This window comes from Sander lucioperca, chromosome 5 (genome assembly GCF_008315115.2).
Source record: "Sander lucioperca isolate FBNREF2018 chromosome 5, SLUC_FBN_1.2, whole genome shotgun sequence".
NCBI classification, from domain to species: Eukaryota; Metazoa; Chordata; class Actinopteri; order Perciformes; family Percidae; genus Sander; species Sander lucioperca.
The window spans coordinates 41,696,154-41,718,958 of NC_050177.1; the positions used below are offsets into that span (position 1 = coordinate 41,696,154).

At 40.8% G+C, this 22,805-nt stretch overlaps 2 protein-coding genes across 3 annotated transcripts in view; both read left to right on the forward strand.

The window, feature by feature from the left end:
* Window positions 1-21,944, forward strand: part of LOC116041158 (CUE domain-containing protein 1) — a 62,504-nt gene extending 40,560 nt beyond the window's left edge. Inside the window, exons 12-13 of the transcript XR_004102855.2 lie at window positions 6,446-6,448; window positions 20,994-21,944. The gene's annotated coding sequence lies outside the window, so the exon portion shown is untranslated. The remainder of the gene's footprint in view (window positions 1-6,445; window positions 6,449-20,993) is intronic.
* wsb1 (WD repeat and SOCS box containing 1) lies at window positions 3,111-20,284 on the forward strand. 2 transcript variants are annotated; one of them, XR_004897411.1, is made up of 10 exons: window positions 3,111-3,537; window positions 7,414-7,582; window positions 9,351-9,634; window positions 10,106-10,237; window positions 11,663-11,763; window positions 15,275-15,447; window positions 16,648-16,761; window positions 17,927-18,034; window positions 19,207-19,506; window positions 19,561-20,284. XR_004897411.1 is itself a non-coding variant. In XM_031287042.2 (9 exons), the coding sequence occupies exons 1-9, from the start codon at window positions 3,498-3,500 to the stop codon at window positions 19,367-19,369; spliced, it is 1,284 nt and encodes a 427-aa protein (XP_031142902.1). In that variant the 5' UTR covers window positions 3,111-3,497; the 3' UTR covers window positions 19,370-19,525. The 2 variants fall into 2 exon arrangements, 1 of the variants encoding a protein (XP_031142902.1); XM_031287042.2 differs by lacking the exon at window positions 19,561-20,284 and having other exon boundaries at window positions 19,207-19,525.
* Window positions 21,945-22,805: the final 861 nt, after the last annotated feature.

Below are 22,805 nucleotides of genomic sequence, written 5' to 3' on the forward strand. Positions count from 1 at the left end.
TACTTTTAATACTTGAAGCACATTTTCCTAATGGTACTTACTTTAGTAACACTATCAATGCAGGACTTTTACTTGTAACAGAGTATTTTTACAGTGTGGTATAAGTACTTTTACTTAACTAAAGGATCTGAATACTTCTTCCACCGCTGCTTATCACCAACTCTGCAGTGCACCTCCGCTCATTGACCTTTTTAGTCTTTTTGAGCTCATTGTGCACATTGTTGAGCAGCTGTCTGTTCAGTAAAAAGCTCTGATAAAGCCACTGTTCACTTCCGCCCAGCACCAAACCACACCGACACAGTTAGACTAGCTGAGGAACGTAGTGGAGCATTTAGCAGATAAACAGACAGAGTATGTTTCTTAGGAGTTGTTGGAGACCAACAAAGCTAAAAGGAGAGACTCAAACATGACTGCTAATGTTTCTCTGCGTCTGCTGGATGTGTCAGTTGTTTGCTTACATGTTTCTCATAACTATGAGATTATATGTCACTTTTGTGGTCAATAAATGAATGCAGCTTTAATAAATGGGCTGAAACATGCAAACCCACTGATTAGTAGTAGTCATGTAGCTGGGCTGAAAGGTCATCAGGGTCAGGTGTTATATGTGTAGGGAGGAGCAGTGTTTCCTTAAGTGACCAATCCCTAAAATGATCCAATCAGAAGGACTTGACTGTGTGCTGTCTCATTTCTCATTACACCAGCCTGTTTGAACATTCAATTTCAAAGGACAACTCTGCCAGTTGACCCTCATGTCAAAAGTGAAATGAATTCATTTTAAACTGATTAAACTTGAGTGGCTTTTTGAGGGATTGGATTTGTATGACAGACCTTAACCCTCCTGTTGTCCTTGGGTCAAATTTGACCCGTTTTCAAAGTTTCTACGTCAGAAATTTGGGTTTCTTTAAAGCAAATTACCTAAAAATAACACGGATGGTTCTATACAACGCTCTTCACAAAGAAAATCAAGGATCAGATCTCAACTTTTTATAGAATTTTGGGTGTTTTATTGACTTTTATAGCATTTGAAAAGACATTGAAATGGTTTCTAAACAGTGTCTGACTAAACTCGGACGGTCCGTAATTATCCACTCAACCATAACTATTTGTCGTAATAATTCATAATTTCAGCTTCTTTTTTTTTACTCAAAATGACGTAAAATGTCCTATAAATTAGGTTTATTGGCCATAAAATTTAAAAAAAAAAAAAAAAAAAAGTGTAGAACTAGTAATAAGTTGTAGTGGTGAAAATATGCACAGAAAAAAACGACAGAAACCATGAAGAAAAGTGTCTACAAAAAGGGGTTATCCTGGGAGGACAACAAACTGCATGGTTGACGGGCAGACAACACGAAGACATCAGACTGCACTAGTGAGGGCAGCCATTTTAAATTGATTAGTTTAAATGGAAGACAAAAGTTATTTGTTGAAAAGAAAGTATCTACTCAGACAGGAGCCAGTCAACATGAGTCCCAGGAAGCAGAACGGATGGCTGGCTTTTGTATTTAGTCCATGCAAGGGCGTTACTTTAGTTCAACATGGGGGGGGGTGTCTGCTTGTATTGAAAAAAAGCGACAAAAACATTGGAAAATTCCTCGAAAAAGGAGAAAAAACATATCAGAATCCCACTGATGTCAGGCTCTTTGGTACTCCGATTGTTGTATTGAAATGTCTCTTAATGAGCTGGCTTCCAGATTGTTTTGGACAATGTTTGTTGTCTGCTTTTTGCTGTGATGTGTAAATGGATTGATGTTTGATTCTTCTTTTAGCAAACGTGTTGATGTCTTCTCCTCAGGGAAGTGCTGGACTGTTTGAATAGTGTAAGATGATATGGGGGAGGGGAGGGGGGGGGCTGTCTCTTTACAGTATGCATACACACATTCTGATTTGCTCAAGTGAATCATCATTTATTCAGCAAACATGACTGAATTTCTGTTGAGTACTGAGCAGCTGAGTCATCAACATAAGGTCACCAATGCACAGGAACTTTCCGGTGTGTATGATCTGGTAAGAATGTATGCCATATCCACAGAGCAGAAACCACATCCTGGGCCAGACACTGGCCAGCCCACGTTGTATGGAGATCATCTCCATGTGTTGCTGTAAGTCACGTGTCAAACTCAAGGCCCCCGGGGGCCAAATCTGGCCCCTCGCAAATTTTGATCTGGCCTGATTATCAATTTAGGTTCACAGTGGATTTTGGCCCACCTAGTTGTGCGCCAAACCAAAAAGGCAGGAATGTGTTTTTCACACTGTAATTATGCCACACTCAAAGCAGATTTAGGCAGATTTGATGACTTTGAGATGCAGAAATTCCCCCAGAAGCAGAGTTTTTATATTCAGGCTGTGACACAGGTTGCTGGGAGTTGGCTGTGTGGTAGCCTGTTATTAAAAATGAAATCATTGTTTTTGCTTGATTTGCTAAATTCTTTGATGGCTTAAGAAACTTATTTGCTGATATTTTTTTTAGGGCTTTGTTGACCAAACTAAGTGAGAAGATGTCTGGCCCTTGATGTGATTCTCATTTCCAGTGTGGCCCGTAGTGATGAGTTTGACACCCCTGCTGTAAGTCATTGAAATGCCAAATGGGAAGAAAACATTTTGCATGGGTTGGATTTGAAATTATTTTCAATGAACTCCACTTCTGGCTCAACAACTTCGTTTCTGAAGAAGATGAAGACGAGACGTGATTGTTTCTCCCCGCAGTTGTGTAACAAGTTATTAGTGATGTTGTGTTTTTAATACTGATTTCCAGTTAAGTTTTCTTTTATGCAAGGCCATTTCTTAGTCCTTGATATCATTTTGTTGTACCTTGTCTGATTTGTTTGAGTTATATTTGTAAATATATTAACAATGAGCATTAAAGTTTGTTTTTTTTTATAAAGTCAAACTTCTTGGACTCTGTTGCCTCTGATAAGCCATGCCCAAAATGAAAGAAGTTTAAAGCTGTTTAACTTTTCAAATATCATTAATGATAACATTTGAGTCAAAGGAAGAAGGAGAAAGAAACAGACAGCAGCACTGTGGGAGGCGTTAATAGTATTACCATGGCAACTGTGCTGACGTTCAACGTAACCCTCCCACAGTTTATGGTCACGCCTCCTTTTGATGAAAATAGCTTACCATCCCACCAGTAGAAGCCATTGTACTTACGGGGATCGTACTGAAATCAACAGAAGCGAAAGCTCAATTACGTGTTAAACTGTTTTTTTTTAATCTGAGTGTTAACACAGCATTTAAGCAGCATTATAGATTTGAACAGTGAAAATAAAGCGTGTTGTCGCGGAAGGAAAACAAGACCTTTGCACAGCCCGAACGACGACTGTATTTTTCACCAGGGACGTTAACGTTACGTTTGGCGGAGGAATTCAACGGACGTTGGTAGACGGCGGAAGAGGAAAAGCCGCCGCCGAATTCCGTACAAATTTCATATTTCCTCTAGATATCTTTGTTTTACAGTCCGTGCTTGGCTTTTCTCTTAGGTCTGTGCCCTTATTTAGATGGCAAGCTTCCCAGACTCTATAAACCAAAATGATATAGGTAAGTACAAATGCTAACTTTACATTTATAATTTCTCAACGGTCAGTTGTAGCTTGACAAATAATACATAACATTAATCACATCAAACTAAAAGGGTTAACGTTAGTAGCGTTGTTAGCTTAGTTAAATAGTCTTTCAGTACAATAACGTTACACCGTTGTGGGCTGTAGTGAGCATTGTTTACCTATTGTTACAGCGCAGGAGCTAAGATGCTATTAAATCAGTGTGTGTTGTCTTGTGCTCTGCGTTTTAGCTAACGTAAACATTACAGCTAGCTTACTTCAGGTCTGTAACGTTAATGTTATGCACAGCTAACGTTATGTCTAATTTAACCGAGAGTGCATTGCTTGGTTTACTACAATAACGTTACTACAGTTTGTTATGTTTTCACTCGTCTCGCTTATTTATAAGTTAACGGTTTAATAAAAATGGATTTTCCTCTGGCTGTTTGAAACCTCAGCTCAGACCCGTCCCTCCCCCATGCACTCACACACCACCGAGACGGTGCGTGCGTGCGTACCCACACGCAACGCTTTGCATGCCTATAACGTTACTGTATATAACCAGAGGCGTCGTTAGGCCTGGGCGTCCCCGGCTACAGCCTTTTAATGAATAGCCCCGGATCTCTCGCTTTCTTTCTCTTATTATTATTTTTTTTTACAAAAACAAGTATAATATAATTTTAAAAAAGCACCAGAATGGCACATGCAAATTAAGAAAGCAAGTATTCTTGTTACTTTTTTTGTTTTTGTAGAACTACTTTGTCCAGTTTATTTTTCCGAGGCGAATAGAACGGGCAGCTATGTGTGGGGTCCGACTATCATGCCGTATTTGTTGCTATCACCTAAGAATCATAGCCAAATCAGTCTAATACATTGATGCCGTCAATACAAAATTTAGGAGCGCAATACTAATGATTTAGTTTGAAGTTCCTTTGACGTGACGTTTGCAGTTTATGGTTCAGACTCAAACACACGTAGCTCTGAAGCACACCCGTGCGTCGCTTAGTGTCCACTCTCTCTGTCACTACTGTGGATGTTGTCGGTACACGATCCGTTCTGCACATGCGCAAAATGTTCGCGCATGCGCGGTTGTACGAGGATTTACGACACTGCACGATCTGTTCCACGCTTCCGGTCGACAGCCAGGCTAACGTTAGTTTAGCTAACAGCTAATTCGGCTAACCGCTAGCTGATTGTAGCAGTCTGCCGTTAGCCTCCACAGGCAAGCTAACGTTAGTTTAGCTAACGGCTCATTCGGCTAACCGCTAGCTGATTGTAGCGGTCTGCCGTTAGCCTCCACAGGCAAGCTAACGTTAGTTTGGCTAACAGATAATTCGGCTAACTGCTAGCTGAGACAGCATGTAATAACTTTAAAAGACCCTCAAAATAAAACTTGAAAATAAACGTTGACATATATAACAAACACCTAACATATATAACAGCTGTTACGTCAGTTCTGCTTTACTTGTGCTCATTTAAAATACAATCACTCAATTCTTGTCTTTATTGTTATTACTGTGAAGTCTTAATTTAGCTGTAGCTGCTTTTCCCATTAAGTTTGAGTTAACGTTATTTTAGACTGAATCTAGCTGTCAACTAGCGGTTAGCCGAATTAGCTGTTAGCTAAACTAACGTTAGCTTCCCGGTGGAAGCTAGCCATAGGCTAGCGTGGAACAGATCGTGCAGGTCGTATCCTCGGTAAAACAGTATTATCTTGCGCATGTGCAGAATGGATCATGTACCGACAGACCTATTAGTCTTCAGAGCTTGTGTTAAGTAAACACATGTCACGTAGAAAACTATTTAGCCCTTTTAAAAGTAGAAAATAAATGAATAAACAACTTGGATTCGAACTCGTGCCATTGTGGGAAAATATAAACAACTCAGCAGTCTAACGCACTGCACCATCACATTGCATTTGTCGGTACACGATCCGTTCTGCCTGCACGATCCGTTCTGCACATGCGCAAGATAATACTGTTTTACCGAGGATACGACCTGCACGATCTGTTCCATGCTAGCCTATGGCTAGCCTCCACCGGGAAGCTAACGTTAGTTTAGCTAACAGCTAATTCGGCTAACCACTAGCTGACAGCTAGATTCAGTCTAAAATAACGTTAACTCAAACGTAATGGGAAAAGCAGCTACAGCTAAATTAAGACTTCACAGTAATAACAATAAAGACAAGTATTGAGTGATTGTATTTTAAATGAGCACAAGTAAAGTAGAACTGACGTAACAGCTGTTATATATGTTAGGTGTTTGTTATATATGTCAACATTTATTTTCAAGTTTTATTTTGAGGGTCTTTTAAAGTTATTACATGCTGTCTCAGCTAGCAGTTAGCCGAATTAGCTGTTAGCTAAACTAACGTTAGCTTGCCTGTGGAGGCTAACGGCAGACCGCTACAATCAGCTAGCGGTTAGCCGAATTAGCTGTTAGCTAAACTAACGTTAACTTGGCTGTCGACCGTCGTAAATCCTCGTACAACCGCGCATGCGCGAACATTTTGCGCATGTGCAGAACGGATCGTACAGGCAGAACGGATCGTGTACCGACAGATGTATTAACAGAACGGTCACTAACCGATGTGAGTCGAGTGCAGATGTGAGTTGCGCATGCTCAGATTTAAACGGTTTACTGCATAACGCCAAGGGATCCGGATCCGGCTGCATTGTGAAATCCATATAATAATAAACTTTTCTCATTACAAACAATAACAGAAGATGGAAATCATTTCAAAAACGTTTTAGCTATCTATGATTGTTTGATTGCTAACGTTAGCTCAAAACACCATTGAAGTGACAGCCTTTGTTGTGTTTGATTGCTAACTTGTAGCCAGCAGTGATGTGATCGTTATGTAGGTCCATTTTTATTGTATTGACATTACCGAAGTCTCTCGTTAGCAGGTTCTTGTAGGCTACTTCAGCCTCTAATCTAGAACTGACATCAGGGATCATGCCGTGAAAATGTGATGCCTTACGCTAAATAATAAATTACTGCTATGTTATGTACCTATGTCATTATTCTGTGGCTAACAGCAAAACAGATCTGCGTCTAAACTTTATTCTTCACCAAATATCACGACTCCTCCAAATCACAGAGAGCACAGATGGGATATATTTTGAATGTGCACAAAGTTTTGAACATGAGCAGAAATGTTGCTCAAACACATCTGAAATGTTACAGTCCAGGGCTTTATTAATCCATTAAAATGAATTGATGTATCATTGAGGTGAATAAATTCAGCATAAATTGATGCGAAAAAAGGTAGAAATGGGTGCATAAAAATTCACCATAATGCAGGAAATGAAGTGTTTAATGATCAAGATTTTCTGGGGGAGGACCCCCAGATCCCCCCCCCCCATCATAAGTCACCACACAAATCTGGAAACCTTGGCCTTTGGGTAATTGCACCAAAATTTGGCCTAATCATTTAGGCCAAATGTTGGTGCCATCTAACTAACATCTACAAACTGGGGCATCCTATACAAATTGACTAGGCAAGGTATGGATCAAAATGTGGATAAGAGTATTTCCCTGTTAGTTTAATTCGCAGATGGTTTCTCCATAAAAACCCACATGCATTTGAGTAATTGCTTTAATTTGTTTTTATTACAGAGCATTTCACTTATTTATCTTGCAAAGTTTCCCACCTGCTGTTTTTGTACCAATGGTTTGGTTAGCACAGTTAGCCAACCAGATGCCTGCATCAGTGACAAACCCACTCATGCCTGTGAGTGAAGAGGTGACTTTGGGATGATTGGAATTTCTGTGGGTTGGCCTGAGTAAGCAGAGGGGCTGTAATGTGTTATTAAGTGATCCTATCCATGTGGGTAGCTGAAGTAACAGTGTTGTCTGTCTGTTTTTCCAGGTAAGGCAAAGTTCATCGGTGAACTCGTGGTGCCTGTTGCTCCCTTCGACCAGAAGTGTGGGCGCGAGGCTTGGACAGTAGCTTTTGCACCCAATGGTTCCTACTTTGCTTGGTCTCAGGGGCATCGCATTGTCAGGCTCATTCCCTTGGCAAAATGTCTGAAGAGCTTGTAAGTATCATTGGAAACTTTCACTCAACCCTTGAAACCCTTCAGTTGTAAACAGAATCAGTGTGTGGGAATCCTCTCTAGGCTCTGACCGTTTTAGTATTTTAGTTCAGACTTATTTTTAGTGCTGTCAGTTAAACGCATTATTAACGGCGTTAACGCAAACCCATTTTAACAGCGTCAATTTTTTATCGCGAGATTAACGTTCTTTTTGGCCTAGCAAAAAAGAACTGGCTAGCTTTTTTTCACATGCTGTTGCAACAACTAGTAACGTTAGAAAAACTACAACACCGCACTGGATCTGAGCTATCATCGCAGCACGTCTGAAATACCACTTGATGGCCAAGCACACAGCTGATGCGAATTCTCCGCCCCCTCGTCAAAGCCAGGCAACAAAAGCACAAAGCAAGCCGATCCACTTTTCATCAAGAGCATTAAAATGAGAAAAAATAATTGGACAAAAAGAAATCTAGGGACACTTAGAATAGATAAAAATGTGCGATTAATTGCGAGTTAACTATGACATTAATGCGATTGATCGCGATTAAATATTTTAATCGTTTGACAGCACTACTTATTTTATGTGTCGTCCATGTACTATTTGAAAATGTTTATCTACAAAAGGGGGGCCCTGCAGAAAAAGTTTGGGAACCACGGGTGTAAGCATAATATTCTCAAATTACGTAAGCTTGCTTTGTCTACGACACTTTGTAAAGCCTGTATCAAACAGCTTGGGCGATTTGGTTTGCCTGGAACACGTCGCGGAATAGACCCTGTCTGTATTTTGATTTCTTCTTTTATTGTCTTGCAGACTAGGTACAGTAAGTGCATTGCCTGGTTAAAAATAATAATACATTTATTTGATATAGCGCCATTCACAGACAGTCACAAAGTGCTTCACATGATACAATTAGTAAAATAAGACCCAAACCGTAAAATGATCAAGTAAAAAAAGAAATAAAATACCAATGGAATATAAATTAAAAAGACTTAACACAAAAATATGTTGCTTTTTGGATTAAAAGGATCCTGAACTTGGTTGTTGTTCTTCTTGTTCCTCCTGTTAATACAGTCAAATCTGTAGTTACAGTGCATGAAATCACGTCATGATATGATGTGCTCACTTAGGGAATAAGTCACATAGATGTACGTACATAGTGTTGATGCAAATCTATGTGTTAACAGAACAATCTAGCAGTTTACTGGCCTTCAGTTTCCCTCAGCGCCTAACACAGAAAGCAGAACGGACATAAAGAGGTGCTCCTCAGTGCCAAGGACATGTGGCTTGTATTATCAGCTCCCTTTCTGCGTAACAGGCTCTTTTTCCACTCAATAGGACCTTGTGACTCTGAGAGCCTGCCACACTTTAAAAATTACTGTAAACCAATTGCTTGTTGTTCCGAAATGGCAGGCTGTTGCCATGTTTTTTTTCCTGCAGTGGCAAAAAACACTAAACTTCAGAGCTGAATAGTACCTCTGTTAAAATACATTTTCCAGGAGCCTGGGTCGGTCCGCCTGAGCCACGTCATTGCAAGCAAACTGTGATTACATTAGTTTCCACTACACCCTCGCACCAGGGGATAGCCACATTGAGCTATGCTGCGGGGTCCTGCCTGCTAACAGTTTTGACGTGCATCTGTGCTGGAGACTAGGTAGAAAGCTCTGTTTTTTAAAAAAAAAAAAAAAAAAAAAAAAAATGTCTGTGGTTAGCTCTCAGTACTTTTGTCTCTCGTTAATCTCTTGTATCTTTCTCTGTTCTCTGTTGCTGTAGTTCTGTGGGCAAAGCTGGAGAGTCCACCAATGCCTCGAGCCCGGGTTGTTTGTCTCGTCAGAACAGCGGCGGAGGCCAGGTAATCCCGGCTGCCGACGAGCCCCGCGAACACACCATCGACTGCGGTGACACCGTCTGGGGCCTGGCCTTTGGCTCCTCGGTGCCGGAGAAGCAGAGCCGCTGTGTTAACATCGAGTGGCACCGCTTCAGGTTCGGTCAGGACCAGCTGCTTCTGGCAACAGGCCTCAACAATGGTCGCATCAAGATCTGGGATGTTTACACTGGTGAGGTCACATTTCTGTTAATTACAAGTGGTTTCCTACTTCAGCTTCATTAGTTGGTCATTTAAATAGGTAATTAGATTAGGAAAGAGAACAGAGAGTTTCTATTAGCTCATAGCTCATCTTCACTGTCAACCAATCACCAGACACCAGCAGCCCAAACATGCAGTCTGTTTACAGCTGGAGATGCAACTAGCAAATACAGTTATTGCCTTCGTGGGAGTCATATATCTACGTACACTGCATGTGGTCCAGTGCATTTTCCATTTTTAAATCAATACAAGAGCAGCCTACTTTCTTGTTTACTGCTGTAATGAAACGCTTGGTTATGTTGTAACCTTGGTGAGTAAAGACTATTTTTCCAGTCATATTTCTTAATTGAAGTTTTCTTTTAAAATAGTGTCACGTCTCATCATACCCCTATCAGTAGGTATTTTAAGTAAACCTACTCAATCTTACCATGTCTTGCTGCAGGAAAACTGTTGCTGAATCTGATGGACCATACTGATGTGGTGCGAGACTTGACCTTTGCTCCTGATGGCAGTCTTGTGCTGGTCTCTGCATCCAGAGATAAGACCCTCCGTGTGTGGGACCTTAAAGATGATGGTATGTAGAGCTGTTCTTTTCTTTCTTTAATAATTGTGACCTTCTGTTTCTTCAGCTCAAAGAACAGGGGAAATACCAGCCCTCTGAATTGTAAGACTAGTTTAGAAAAGTAGGCGAGAAGCCCGGTGTATTGGCAGTCTTTATTTCCTCATGACTCCGCAACAGCAATATCCGTGGCCGGCGGCATTATTTTTCCAGGTCGTCCGCCCGTCTGTCCCATTCTTGTCAATGTGATATTTCTTCAACGTCCAATTGGACCCAATGATTAACCGTGACCTCACATAACACATTTTTGGCCATACCTCAACACTAATTATGACACAAATTTCACTCACATTTAGAGTTTGCCCTATAATTCTACCGGTCTAGCGGGTCCCCTGCCAGAAAATGTTTCACCTATATTCATTCAGCGATGCACTCCTGTGAGTCCATGAACTGTGGTTAGTTCACATCTGTAACAGCAGGACAGTCGAGTGTGTTATCTTAACTGCTAGTCAGTTGACCAGGTGAAGCGAATATAACGTTGTCGGTAGTGGCTACAAACAGGCTCGGTAGTGAACGACACGCTAATATGTTTTTAGCTGAGCTGGACCATAGCATATTCGGTTAAAACAGTTGGATGATGCTGTTTTGTTCTCTGTGAAGTTTGCTGGAAATTAAAAAAATCTGTATTTTATTTTTAAGTAAGTGCTGTGCAGTAGATCCAATTCTTTTAATGGAAATTGTTGGCAAAAAGAAAATTTGAATAAAAAAAAAAAAAAACAGAATTTGTCCAGCCTTATCCTTTGTAGTACAGACCCCAAGAATGGTATGGTGCTCAAATATTTTTTTGTGGGAAATGTAATAAATCTAAATAAGGTACTATGTACCTAGGTGTTATGTGACCATCCTGATGGCTAAACGATTTAAGTACATACCACATGGCCACTGCGTCACTTTGTTGGTAGTCTCGTATTGCCAGACCTTCCTCCGCAGCGCTGTGGAGGAGGGTCTGGCTAGTCCACACAGCATTCCTGGATGGGAGAAAAATGTGCTCTGGTTTATTGGCATTTCTTTAAACCAATTACAATTGTCTTGGGCGGCGCTAAGCCCCGGACACAATGGCGGTGCCCCGGACAATGGTCTTGTGAAGGAACTACTTTTGGTGGACCGTGTACGTTCAAAAGTGGTTTTAGTTGTCTCAGGTTGGTCAGATAGTCTAGCTAACTGTCTAGATTTACCCTGCAGAGATCTGAGGAGCAGTTAACCATAGTCCTCATAAATACACCGCACTTTAGAACGCCAACACAAAGAAAGCGGAAAGTGACGTACATCCGGTGGAATTTCTGGCGGCACCGGAACAATCGTCTGCCTCAACTCTGTATTGTCTGGCATCAAATAAAGGTACTAAAAATGCCATAATGCGATGATGTTTGTGCCTTGTAGGTAACATGGTGAAGGTTCTGCGGGGGCATCAGAACTGGGTGTACTGCAGCGCCTTCTCCCCTGACTCGTCCATCCTGTGCTCAGTCGGCGCAGGCAAAGCAGTACGTACACAAGTTCCTTTTTACTTCTTTTCATGGGATTGCTAGCTAAACTTTCAATTGCTTGTGATCAGTTATGCTCAATCAACTTAAAATTTAAAACCCATCTGCCCTGTCCTCCCAGTTCCACCTTAGAACAAACCGTGCTCAGTGTCCTGATAAGTTGTGCCTCCTGCTTCTAGATTCTGTTTGGTTTTGTTTGCAGTGGAAAAGAACAGGCTTTTGGTGTTCTGAAGTGTGCATGCAGAGTAGACAACTGTTTTTATTATTGTTATATAGCTGAAGTCATCTTGTTTTATTATACAGTTCAGATACCTCAAACTAAAACAATCTTTTAAACGTACAATATGTAATTTTCTGCCGCTAGGGGTCTCTCAATCAAAACAATGGATATAAACGCGGACTTTTGAGTCAGAGTTTTAGTTTTCATTGTGTAACACAATTGCCGATTAAAGTATATCTGTTCAGGAATGGGTTTATCCATTATAGTTTTATCCACGTTACGTTTAGTAACGTTTATTCATGTCATTCTGATAAAATAGCTGCAGTTTCCCCCACATAATTACATTTTCTTGATTTGATTTGTGATAGCAGCTAGCTAGCTAGTTGACCAGTTAGCAAGCAAGCAAGCTAACATTAGCCAGCAGCTAAAACCACAATATCAAAATATATTTCACGTCAGTGTCACTTTTTGGATGTTTTCTGCAACGGGGGGAAAAGCAACTGGGACTGGTTGCCGGGTACCTTCGGGGCTGGCCACCGACTATCGCCGCACCGGAGATACCGGCCGATTTCCTACATCAATAGGATGGCTGCTGGGTGTTGCTTTCGGACTCTTATACTTAAAATAAGTTCATGAACGTGTTGAACAATGTTGTAACCTTATAACATTAAAGTTCCCCACCAAGCAGTAGCATCAGCTAACGCTAACGTTACTTGTCAACGTAGCATATAACGTTAAGCTGGATCAATCAGTATTGAAATGTATCAATAAATAAGATCTCTGCTGTATTACTGTGTTGTAAGTGGCATGTAATCAATGACAAAATGATGCTGTGTGGCAGAAAGCAAGCTGTATTACGGTTACTGAGTATTATTCTTTCTGTGACATTGTATGATTTACGATTCCTCTCGAACGTATCATCTGGCTGCCTGTTTTGATGGAAGTTAGCGTTACTAGAGGGGTCAAAGGTTATATAACGCCACTGACAGGTGACTAAATTGAAACGTTAATGTCATTAAAATAAAATAACAGATTTCTCTGGGTTTGAACGTTGTTGGAAACATTTAGGATAGTGTAAGTACACAACTCAACAAAATATATAACATAGTTGTTTTTAAACATTTTAATGCAGAAATGTTACATATTGTACCTTTAACCATTACAGCAGGGAAATCTTAAAAATATTTTGTGATAAGTGACTCAAACACTGAATCACTGAAACAATTCTGACCTCATGTAAATCTTGTATATTTATCAAAATAATGTCAGATTAAAAAAAAGAAAAAACAAACAAAAAACACTTCCTTTCTTTTATGTCACGTTGAATTGACGTCCCAAATTTCTGCAACGCTTCCACGGACATGTTTCCGAATATTGATTCCATAAACTGGCCACCGTTAGTTCACCTTATCTACAGTGTTGCAGCTCTAGATCAATTGGAACATGGTTGTAATGGTAAACATGGTGGTATCTTTGTTAGGCTGTGTGTGTGTCCCTACAGTGTGTGTCTTGCTCTCCCTGTCACAGGTGGTGGCAGAGCTCAGTGTGTGATTGGTTTTGAAGGGAGCGCCGCGCTGACATTTTGAGCAGCCGGTGTAAACCAGGGACGCACATTGCACAATGCCCAAAGGCCTGGCCAGGGGCAGCCTGGCGCCGAACTGTACGTAGGTGCTGCTCCGTGTCTGTCTACCTCTGCTGTTGCAGTTCCTCTATTCATTTTAATTTCAGTTTAAAACTGTCAAAGTGGTTATTAAATACTCCCTCTATCCCCACCTCACCCCCCACCTATCTCCCAAACCCACTCCTCCCACCCCCCCATCCTTGAATAGCTTTGTCCACTGTCTGCACACACTAGCTTTACTTTTGTTACTAGGATTTCTCTCACTGACAGTATAAATGTTTCCGTAGTAGCACAAAGTGTAGCATTGGAATGCTGCTAATGGCAGAACATAGAAAACAATTCAGCCAGCCACAACAGTTAAACAAACAACCTGCCCTCTCCCTTTACTGTCCAACCCGTAATGGAATTATTGTGCAGGTTTCAGACTAGTTGAGGTTTTAAATGGAAATATTTTTTTGTGCCTTTCCAGAGCACTTATATCCTACAAATGTCAGCTGTTGCCTTAAATCTTATAAAAGAACAAACCTGTTGTTGAGCAAAACAAGTTGGCCAGTTATGTGGCAACTTTTTCAACTGCAGTTCTCCTGTCTTGTGAGTGAGTGAGTGTTACTGCTGTTGGCAGCAACAGTGGAACCGCAATAAATTATCCTGCTTTTCATCCACATTTCTCCATCAGCAAACAAATGTGGTGTGACTTCTTGGAAATTGTTGGGTCTCTATAAATTATAGTGCGGTCTAGATCTGCAATAGTGTGTCCTGAAATAACTTCTGATATGCCACTATAAATAAAATTGAAATATAAAAACTGCTTAGAAATCCAACAAGAACCTGAACCATTAATCTGCATGTGACTGTTGTGATTTTAATGTAGATCATTAACTGCATTTGTTCACAAGCAGCGTTTGCAGCACTTAAAAGCATTTTGCATTTTTAACAATCAAAGAGTGACAAAGTGCAGAAGTTATAAAACTGAAGCAAAACTGGATATTATTAGTACAAATTCTGTTAAAAGCAGAAGGCCTCCACAGACAATTACTTTTCTACCAGTGTGTATGTGTGTGGATGTGTGTGTGTGTGTATATTTTGCCAGAGGTATCAACCCTTTGGCCATAAAATATTCTTTTCTCTTGCAGTATCTCTCTCTCTTCATAGGCTTCTGCCGGCGGTGGGAGCCTATTGTAAACACAGTGAACTAAAACTCTGACAGGGGAACCAGTGGAGTAACTTTATGTTACCTTAAGTTACTTGTTTTTATTTTCTCTTTTTTGTGTAGACCTCTTTTGTTAAAATAATAGAAGTTTTAATTTTGTATATTTAATAATGTACTAAAAGATGTATACATTTAAATTATGATTTTGTAGTTTAATACCATTATAAAGATGTTAATTATAATAGCCAATGTAGGTTTAGTGTTGCATTTTGACATAGCCTTGCTGCTTGTGTAGCATGTTCTCTTTTGTCTGTACAGCCTGGTTAAAGGTTACAAAGCATAACAATGACACTGAGCATACTTTCAGGATAACTCTGTTTAATTCTGTTTTAATTCCTGTTTCTTAATTTAATTCAAACATCTTTACATGCATATAGTAATTCTAAGTGTAAAATAGCACATCTATACTCCGTCCCAACGAAATTCCAGGGGCTATAACAGTCCTCCCTTCACGTTGCAGGTGTTCCTATGGAACATGGATAAGTACACCGTGATGGGAAAGCTGGAGGGGCACCACAATGATGTGGTGTCTTGTGAGTTTTCACCGGATGGGGCGCTATTGGCCACCGCCTCTTATGACACCCGGGTCATCGTGTGGGACCACCACAAGGGCACCGTACTGCTGGAGCTGGGGTATGAAAATAACACCCAATACGCAGGATGTTTTGCTGCTGCAATGTCTTATTCCTAACTGCACAGGCCATGGTGGAGTATCGTATTTTAGGAAAAAAACATCCTAACTTAAAGGCCCAGTGTGTAACATGTTTAGTTGTTCATTATCAAAATCTGTGTTGCCCGTTCACAAACTTGTCCTTTTTCCATGAATATTTATCACCACCATCAATTCCAAGTATTCCTTTTGGCTTGAAATTTTACATTTGCATTCGCGTGAACTGGGGTAGACTCTCCATATTCATGCGCCATCTTAAAATACGTTAGCCGGTAAGGGACATACAGGACATACTGCTCCGCCTTTCGCGTTTTCGCTGTCACATGATAAAGTACTGCTAATGCTGCTCTAATGGGTATCGTAGCTTCCCAGCCCCGGCAAGTTTGAAGAAGGAAACATGGAGGACCACACGTATTCAAAATCCACATTTCTGGAACAGGAGTCTAGAAAAAGGATATTGAAAAGCGCAAGAGACCGGCTTTTTGAAGCGTGAAGGCTACCGTAGCTGTAATATGTAATAATACTTTGAAACTGCGTGGGCGCGAGAGAGTTGAATGCGATATATGATCTCAACGCTAGATGGGAGAAATTCCTACACATTGGACCTTTAAGATCACTTACTATCTTTTTTCTAGAGCTTTCATACCTCAGGGTCTTCCTCAGTGGATAGAGAGTGTGTGTGAGTAGTTGTCATGCCATCTTTCCATCCGTTGAAGACCCTGAGATGCAGTTACAAACCATGGAAAAACAAGAGTTTACTTTCATGCTTGAGTATTGTTTATTTAAGGATGTAAGGCTGCCTGTTTTACATCTGGCTGGGGGACTACTGATGAAAATTAACACTTTTGAGCTAACTCTGGCACATTTACATTGTTTTAATGTTGATTAATGTTCACTGTCCCCTTTCAAATAAAGAAATAAATCAGAAATAAATCAAATTTGTATAAATATGTTGGGCCAGTTTGCTCTTTGAACTGAGCCTATGTAACTTTTATCTAACAGTGGTGCGTGCCTGCCTGCGTGCAGTCAAAAGTTATACATTTACAATTGTAAAGGGTAGAGGGGCCTCACTATTTTGAAACAGTGAACGTTAATTTTTAAACTGGAAACGTTGCTGTGATGCTGACGCTTGTTATTAAGCTCCTGCTTTGAATTTTCTCCAGCCATCTCTTCCCTGCTCCATCACCCATTTTTGCTGGAGGGGCAAATGACCGCTGGGTTCGCTCTGTGAGCTTCTGCCCTGACGGCCGCCACATTGCCAGCGTCACTGATGACAGGTATGTCAATGAATTACATTGGAGTTTAAGTTATACGTTTGTTCTTAAATTGCCTCTTTTTATAAAACATCTATCCCATTGTCCACTTTTGTGTTTTTACTTGGTTTAGTGTTGGGTCTCCGGGTTGGGGGATCTTTTTAAAATGAAAATAGTTAACATGTTAACTACAGTATAAACCCTAAGAATCAATTATCAAATAAGATATAAACAACATATATACTGTATATATTTCCTGTTCTGGGATATTATGTGTCCCAGGGTGTCTATTCTAGGAGGTTAGATGTATCAGCATGTATATTTCAGCAGTAGATTAACAAGATCACCTTTTGCAAAACATATTTCAGAACAAGCCTTGACAAACCCATGTTTAGCTGTCTGCCTCTTGAGTGGAGTTTGGTACACTAAAGTACTTTTCCGATGCTTATTTGTATACATGGGCTGACATTTCAACAGCATAGCGCAGCAGAAAAGCGTCACTGTTTGCTGCGGTTTGTTTTTAAGTCTTGCAGGGAGTCATGAGTCTTAGTGGGACACATGGAGCACAGATCTACTGTATGCTGGTCTATCACAAGATAGCTATTAATCACTCTGACCGCTAGCTGGAAATGTTGTTGTGAAGAAAATATGTTGTGAAGAGAGGCAGAAAGAAGCTCCGCATAATGGCGGTTGGGGGGGAAAAAAGCAAACTCATTGAGCCCTCCCACTGAAGGCTCAGAGTATTTCAGGGAAAACACTGCCAGTCATAATGTTCTCTCTCTCTCTCTCTCTCTCTCTCTCTCTCTCTCTCTCTCTCTCTCTCTCTCTCTCTCTCTCTCTCTCTCTCTCTCTCTCTCTCTCTCTCTCTCTCTCTCTCTCACACATTCTCTCACTCAATAGCCATCTCTTAGAGCTAGATCCATTTGATAGCCTAATTTTTATACAAGTAATATTCATACTGGTTTAAATAAACAATGTGATAGTATTTCACATCTTTGCTGAGCAAGAGTTTTGGGTGAAAGGCATAACAGGTCTGTCCCATATGCCCCCTCTCCCACGCTGGTTGAGTTCAGTGCTTGAAGCAAATAAACACTCGGGCTATTAATTGCAGTTTTACTGTAGTCCAGTTTCCTGCGTGCAGTTTGGATTCTGACAGCAGTGTCCTTGTGTGGTTTTTCTGTCTGCTCAGGCTGGTTCGTTTCTGGAGCATCGAGGAAAGGGCTCCTCAGGCCATCGCCTCTCTGTCCAATGGCCTCTGCTGTGCCTTTTCCGCTGAAGGGAGTGTCCTTGCTGCTGGGTAAGGCCTTAGTGAATGTACAGACGCACACACAGATCATGTTATAGTTCCTCAATCACACCTCATTGACTTCTGCCTTCTGACCAGAGGTCTGTTACATATAGCACGCTAAGAGAAGCGGAGATCAAAGTCCATCACTTACTTCAGTCAGGGCTAAAGCGGTTCAATACACGTCAATTCAAGCTCAGGCAATCAGACTCATGTTCTTCTTGTTCTTAAGCAGCCCGAGAGGTTGAATATAAATCAAATGGATAAACCATTGCTAAAAAAAACTGTAACGAGAGCGGCCATGTTCTCGGCCACAGGGCAGCACTTATTATTATAAACATAAGAGGAATTCAAACTTCTTATCTTAAGGACTTTAAGCAGCAATGGTTGAAGGGACAGCCAGACGACGTTCGAGAAACATTCCATCGGGTTGACATAGTAATGGAAATCAGACATCACAAAGCAACATTGTAACTCACAACAGCTACGCAGAAACCTCTGCAAGAAGTAGCTTGAACATTATTTAAGATAATTACGGTGGGTTTGTAAATCTGTCTGACGCTTTAAACTGAAATGAGAGCGCTGTTGTTGGAAGAAACGGTTACGTTAAACCGCTCAGCTGCATGTAGCGGATTGTCTGCGCTGCAGTCTGCACAGCTGCTTGAAACTCATCAATGTTTATCTAAAATTCATTAAAAGAACACCCACTAAACACATCTGAGTATACTCAATGGACAGTGTTATGATGTAGGCTATTAACCAATAAATGAACAAATACATTTTAAACATGGTTTCCTGTTGGAAAAGGACAGACAGAGGAATATGGATTTAGCTACTACATTTCTGGTAAATATATTTTTTTGCAATTGTTTAAAAAAAACATGTAATTATGCAGCTATTCTATTTGGGTCATTTAGACTTATTTTATGTAGCATAACCCATTTTAGCGCTGCAAAAATGAATCTTGTGGAACTGTGGACATTTGAGCACGTCATAATCCACAATGAAAATAATCGTTAGTTCTCTCAGCTTGCGGCTGTATGCATTCTCAGGTGTTTTTAGTTTTGGTTTGAACATTTCCACCAGACTCACATTTTATTGCTTCGTTGCAGTCCTGTGATTAATTCCAAGTTCTTCCACCTCCCCCCGTTTTGATTTATCGCTGCTGTTCCTTTCCGTTGCAGGACTCGTGACGGTGCTGTGCGCTTCTGGGAGTGTCCTCGCAGCGTTGGCAGTCTGCAGCACATGAGCAGGATGTCTCTCCGCCGGGTGATGAGCACTCAGCAGGTGGAGGCCCTGGCCATCCCCACGCCGCTCCGCGACTACCTGACCTACAAAGTCATCTAACCCCACAGCACTAACTGTTCCTATCAAAGCATCATCTGGCTAAAAAAAAAACCAATGAATTATTTTCTGAAAAATAAAACTGTTTTACACAGAACTTTGTTGAACAAACAAAATCAACCAGGAAAGGAGGAACAGAGTTACGTTTTCCTAAAAAAAAAACCAAAAAAAAAAAAAAAAAAAAAAACCCAGAGCCACCTGGGCTCAAACCCCCACCACCTCCTCTCACAGCAGGATATTCTGTTGCTTTTGTAAATATTTATTTTTGTAAGTACTTTAGTGAATGAGCGCGACGTACACCTTTTAAGGCCAGGTTATTTTGGGGGCCTCCCGTCCCCTCCATCACATCGGTGTGGAACCTGTAAGTGTTCAGGCCTCTTCCAGCTGGCTCCAGCTCTCCACCAGGTTCAGTAAACCCTTCATCTTTTCTTCTGGCTTGAAATGGCTGTTGCACTTAATGTGAGAAGCTTTGGCAGCGTTGCTTGCTCTTAACGTCAGGGTTTCTGTTTGGAAGTGGTTGAAAAACGAGATGAAGCCGTTATTGTTCTCTCTTAGGTTTGAACATTTCTCAGTATTCACACCATCATGGCACACTCGCAGTAGTTTTTTATTTCCTATACAGAGACAACATTTGCCGTTCAGTGATCCAACACAGTATGTTAGCTAGTTTGAATTTAATTGCTGCTGTTTGGTCGCACCATAATCAGGCACAGTGAGAATGCTCAATTTGAAGCAGCACCAGAAGCTAGCTATCAAACTAGCTACTTCAGTCCTGAGCCAGAGTGAGAAATGGTTCAGGCAGATAATTTGGCACATATTGGGTCATTGCAGATATATTGGCATTGCTGTATATGTCAGCTGGTAAATGACAAGAAATTTAAGTACAGAAATGGCAAAGATATTTTTTGGGAAACTGTTCAAAATTGAGTGAACTGATATATTATTGGATTTTTTTTTTAAACTCCAATATCAATATCTGTATTGGCCTCAAACATCCTGTTTCAGCCGGGGGAACTGATGTTTGATTGGTTTACCAGAGATCACCAGAACACTGACTCAAATGATCTCCATTCATTTGGATTACAGTATGACTGCTTTCAGACATCTACCCCTTCTGAACGCTCGACTAATGACAAAAACAGGTTGTAGTTGGTTGACAGTTCAAATTTTTGCACGTCGAAGTTCAGCATGGCTTTACATCATTACAGTCCACGGATCACAACATTGCTATTGAAATTGATTGATTTAAATTAGTTAAATTAGGTGCAATGTTTTGCCGTTATAAACTAGACCTTTTTAGAGACCCTTTTTTTCTTTTTTCTTTTAAAGCTACCCTGTGGCAGGAAATGAGATTGGTAGTGGAGGTAAACAATGCAGGCTCCAAATTGTCTAAAATCGCCTTTGCAAAGTATTGATGAGGATGGAATGAGTTCAACATATCTGTCGGGCCACAAGGATACACACTGTGTCGTGGTGAGAAATGCTGAATGTAAACTCGACAGGGTACCTATTTAAACTCCTCCTAAAACAGCCACTGATGTGTGCTACCAGCCAAACTACACTAGCGCAGAGTTTCGGTAAATTGCAAACCAGCAATTGGTCCAACCCTGACATGATGTTGGTGTAGTCCACCCAAAAATGTCTCGAACTGGTGACACAAATGTGTTGTCATACCTGCCAGTACAAAGCCTTGAGACCAGTGTTGTTTGATGGTTTCACACTAAAGCAAAGCACCTCTGCTTTTTTTTTTTTTCCACTTTGTCATTTATACCCAGTTCTTCTGTTGAACATTTGTGTTTTTTTTTGTCTTTTTGATCTCTGTTAAATGTGAAAATGTCTGCAAATAGGCTAACTACACGTTTTACTGCTAAAGCCCTGAAAGAAAAGGTGCGTTACATTTCTGTACAGGTCAGATTCAGACTGTGGCAGTGGAAGGGTTACTGCCCTGTCACTAGTTTTTACAGCATGTAGGAATGCCAGTAAGTGATTCCAGCAACCTTGAAAGTAATCAAAAGCTGCCAACCAATCAGCTGCCAGCCTCGGCCAGCTCATGAGGGCCATTAAAAACCCTCATGTTCCCTCTTGATAGAAATGTATACACATGATGATCCACAATGACCCTTTAACATTCTTAGAATCTCCTGTTCCTTGAACATCATTTTCATTGTGTATGTGTATGTCAGTGATATATGAGATGTAAAGAAGGGAAATTGAGCTTTTAGTGTTGTCTATCTGTAGGAAGATGGGTGCAGAACAGCTGTCAATCATTCTTGGCATTAAGTTCTCTGAAAGTCGGTGCTAATGCCAAAGGTTTTCCTTTTCAGATCATTTATAATTTTCTGCTGAGATAGAGTGTTTCTCATGAATGGGCCGCAGTACTTAGTTCTCCATACAGAACCATTAATGGGTTTGCATTACATGTTTGTATACCTGTTACCATTATGATTGGAAAAACACAGTCCTGCCTCAGTGAGATGCAGTTTAAAGTGGTTGAATACATCAAACATATATATGAATGTATGATGTTCCTTTTCTTGTATTTTTTTTGTTTGTGTGTTTGTTTCAATAAAGGCTTTTTTGACAAATTAAGGGTTATTAATTATTTCATGTTCTAGAGAAACACTGAAGACTTGAAACCAGGTTTTCAGATGCTTTATGTCTTTGGGAATTTTAGTGCGCATACAACCGCAAGAGGAACAGGAATTCATCAAAACAACAAAACATACCGCCTGCCAAAAATGAAGGCTCATTGCAGACTGTCTCACAGATTAATATGCAGTAATGCAGGGTAGCTGAGGGGAGGGACTGTGGTGGAGGATGTTATTAGCTTTCCAACAATTCAATTTGATTTATAGTATCAAATCATAAGAGTTATCTCAAGATACTTTACAGAACGTAGGTCTACACCACACTATAATTTACAAAGACCCAACAATTCCAGTAATTCCCCCAAGAGCAAGCATTTAGTGCAATAGTGGCAGGGCACTGCAGGGTGTTGCAGGGCATAGTAGGGTGACGAGCAGGACAACAGCGGCAGCTGCAACCATGATTTAGGTGCCACTCTAATCCAAGGAAAACTGCGGGGCGAGAAAACATAAGGACTCCGGGGAATAAGCTCCCTAGAGTTTATAGGCTGACAGGGTTGTGTTGATGTTGAGAAGAGTCTTTATTGTGCAAATCTGGGGTTACTGATTGTTCTATATCCTGCCATTAGTAGTTGTCGTCACTTTTACCATTGTCTGATGTACTGTACTGTAGGACTAGGAAATTATCATAAAAAGTGGGGCATCGGGGCAGCCTCTGGCTCACCCAGTAGAGTGTGCGCCCCATGTAGGCTGAGTCCTTTGCAGCGGCCCAGGTTCGAATATGACCAGGTGCCCTTTGCTGCGTGTCGTCCCCTCTCTCTCTCCCCCCTTTCCTGTCTATCCACTGTCACTAT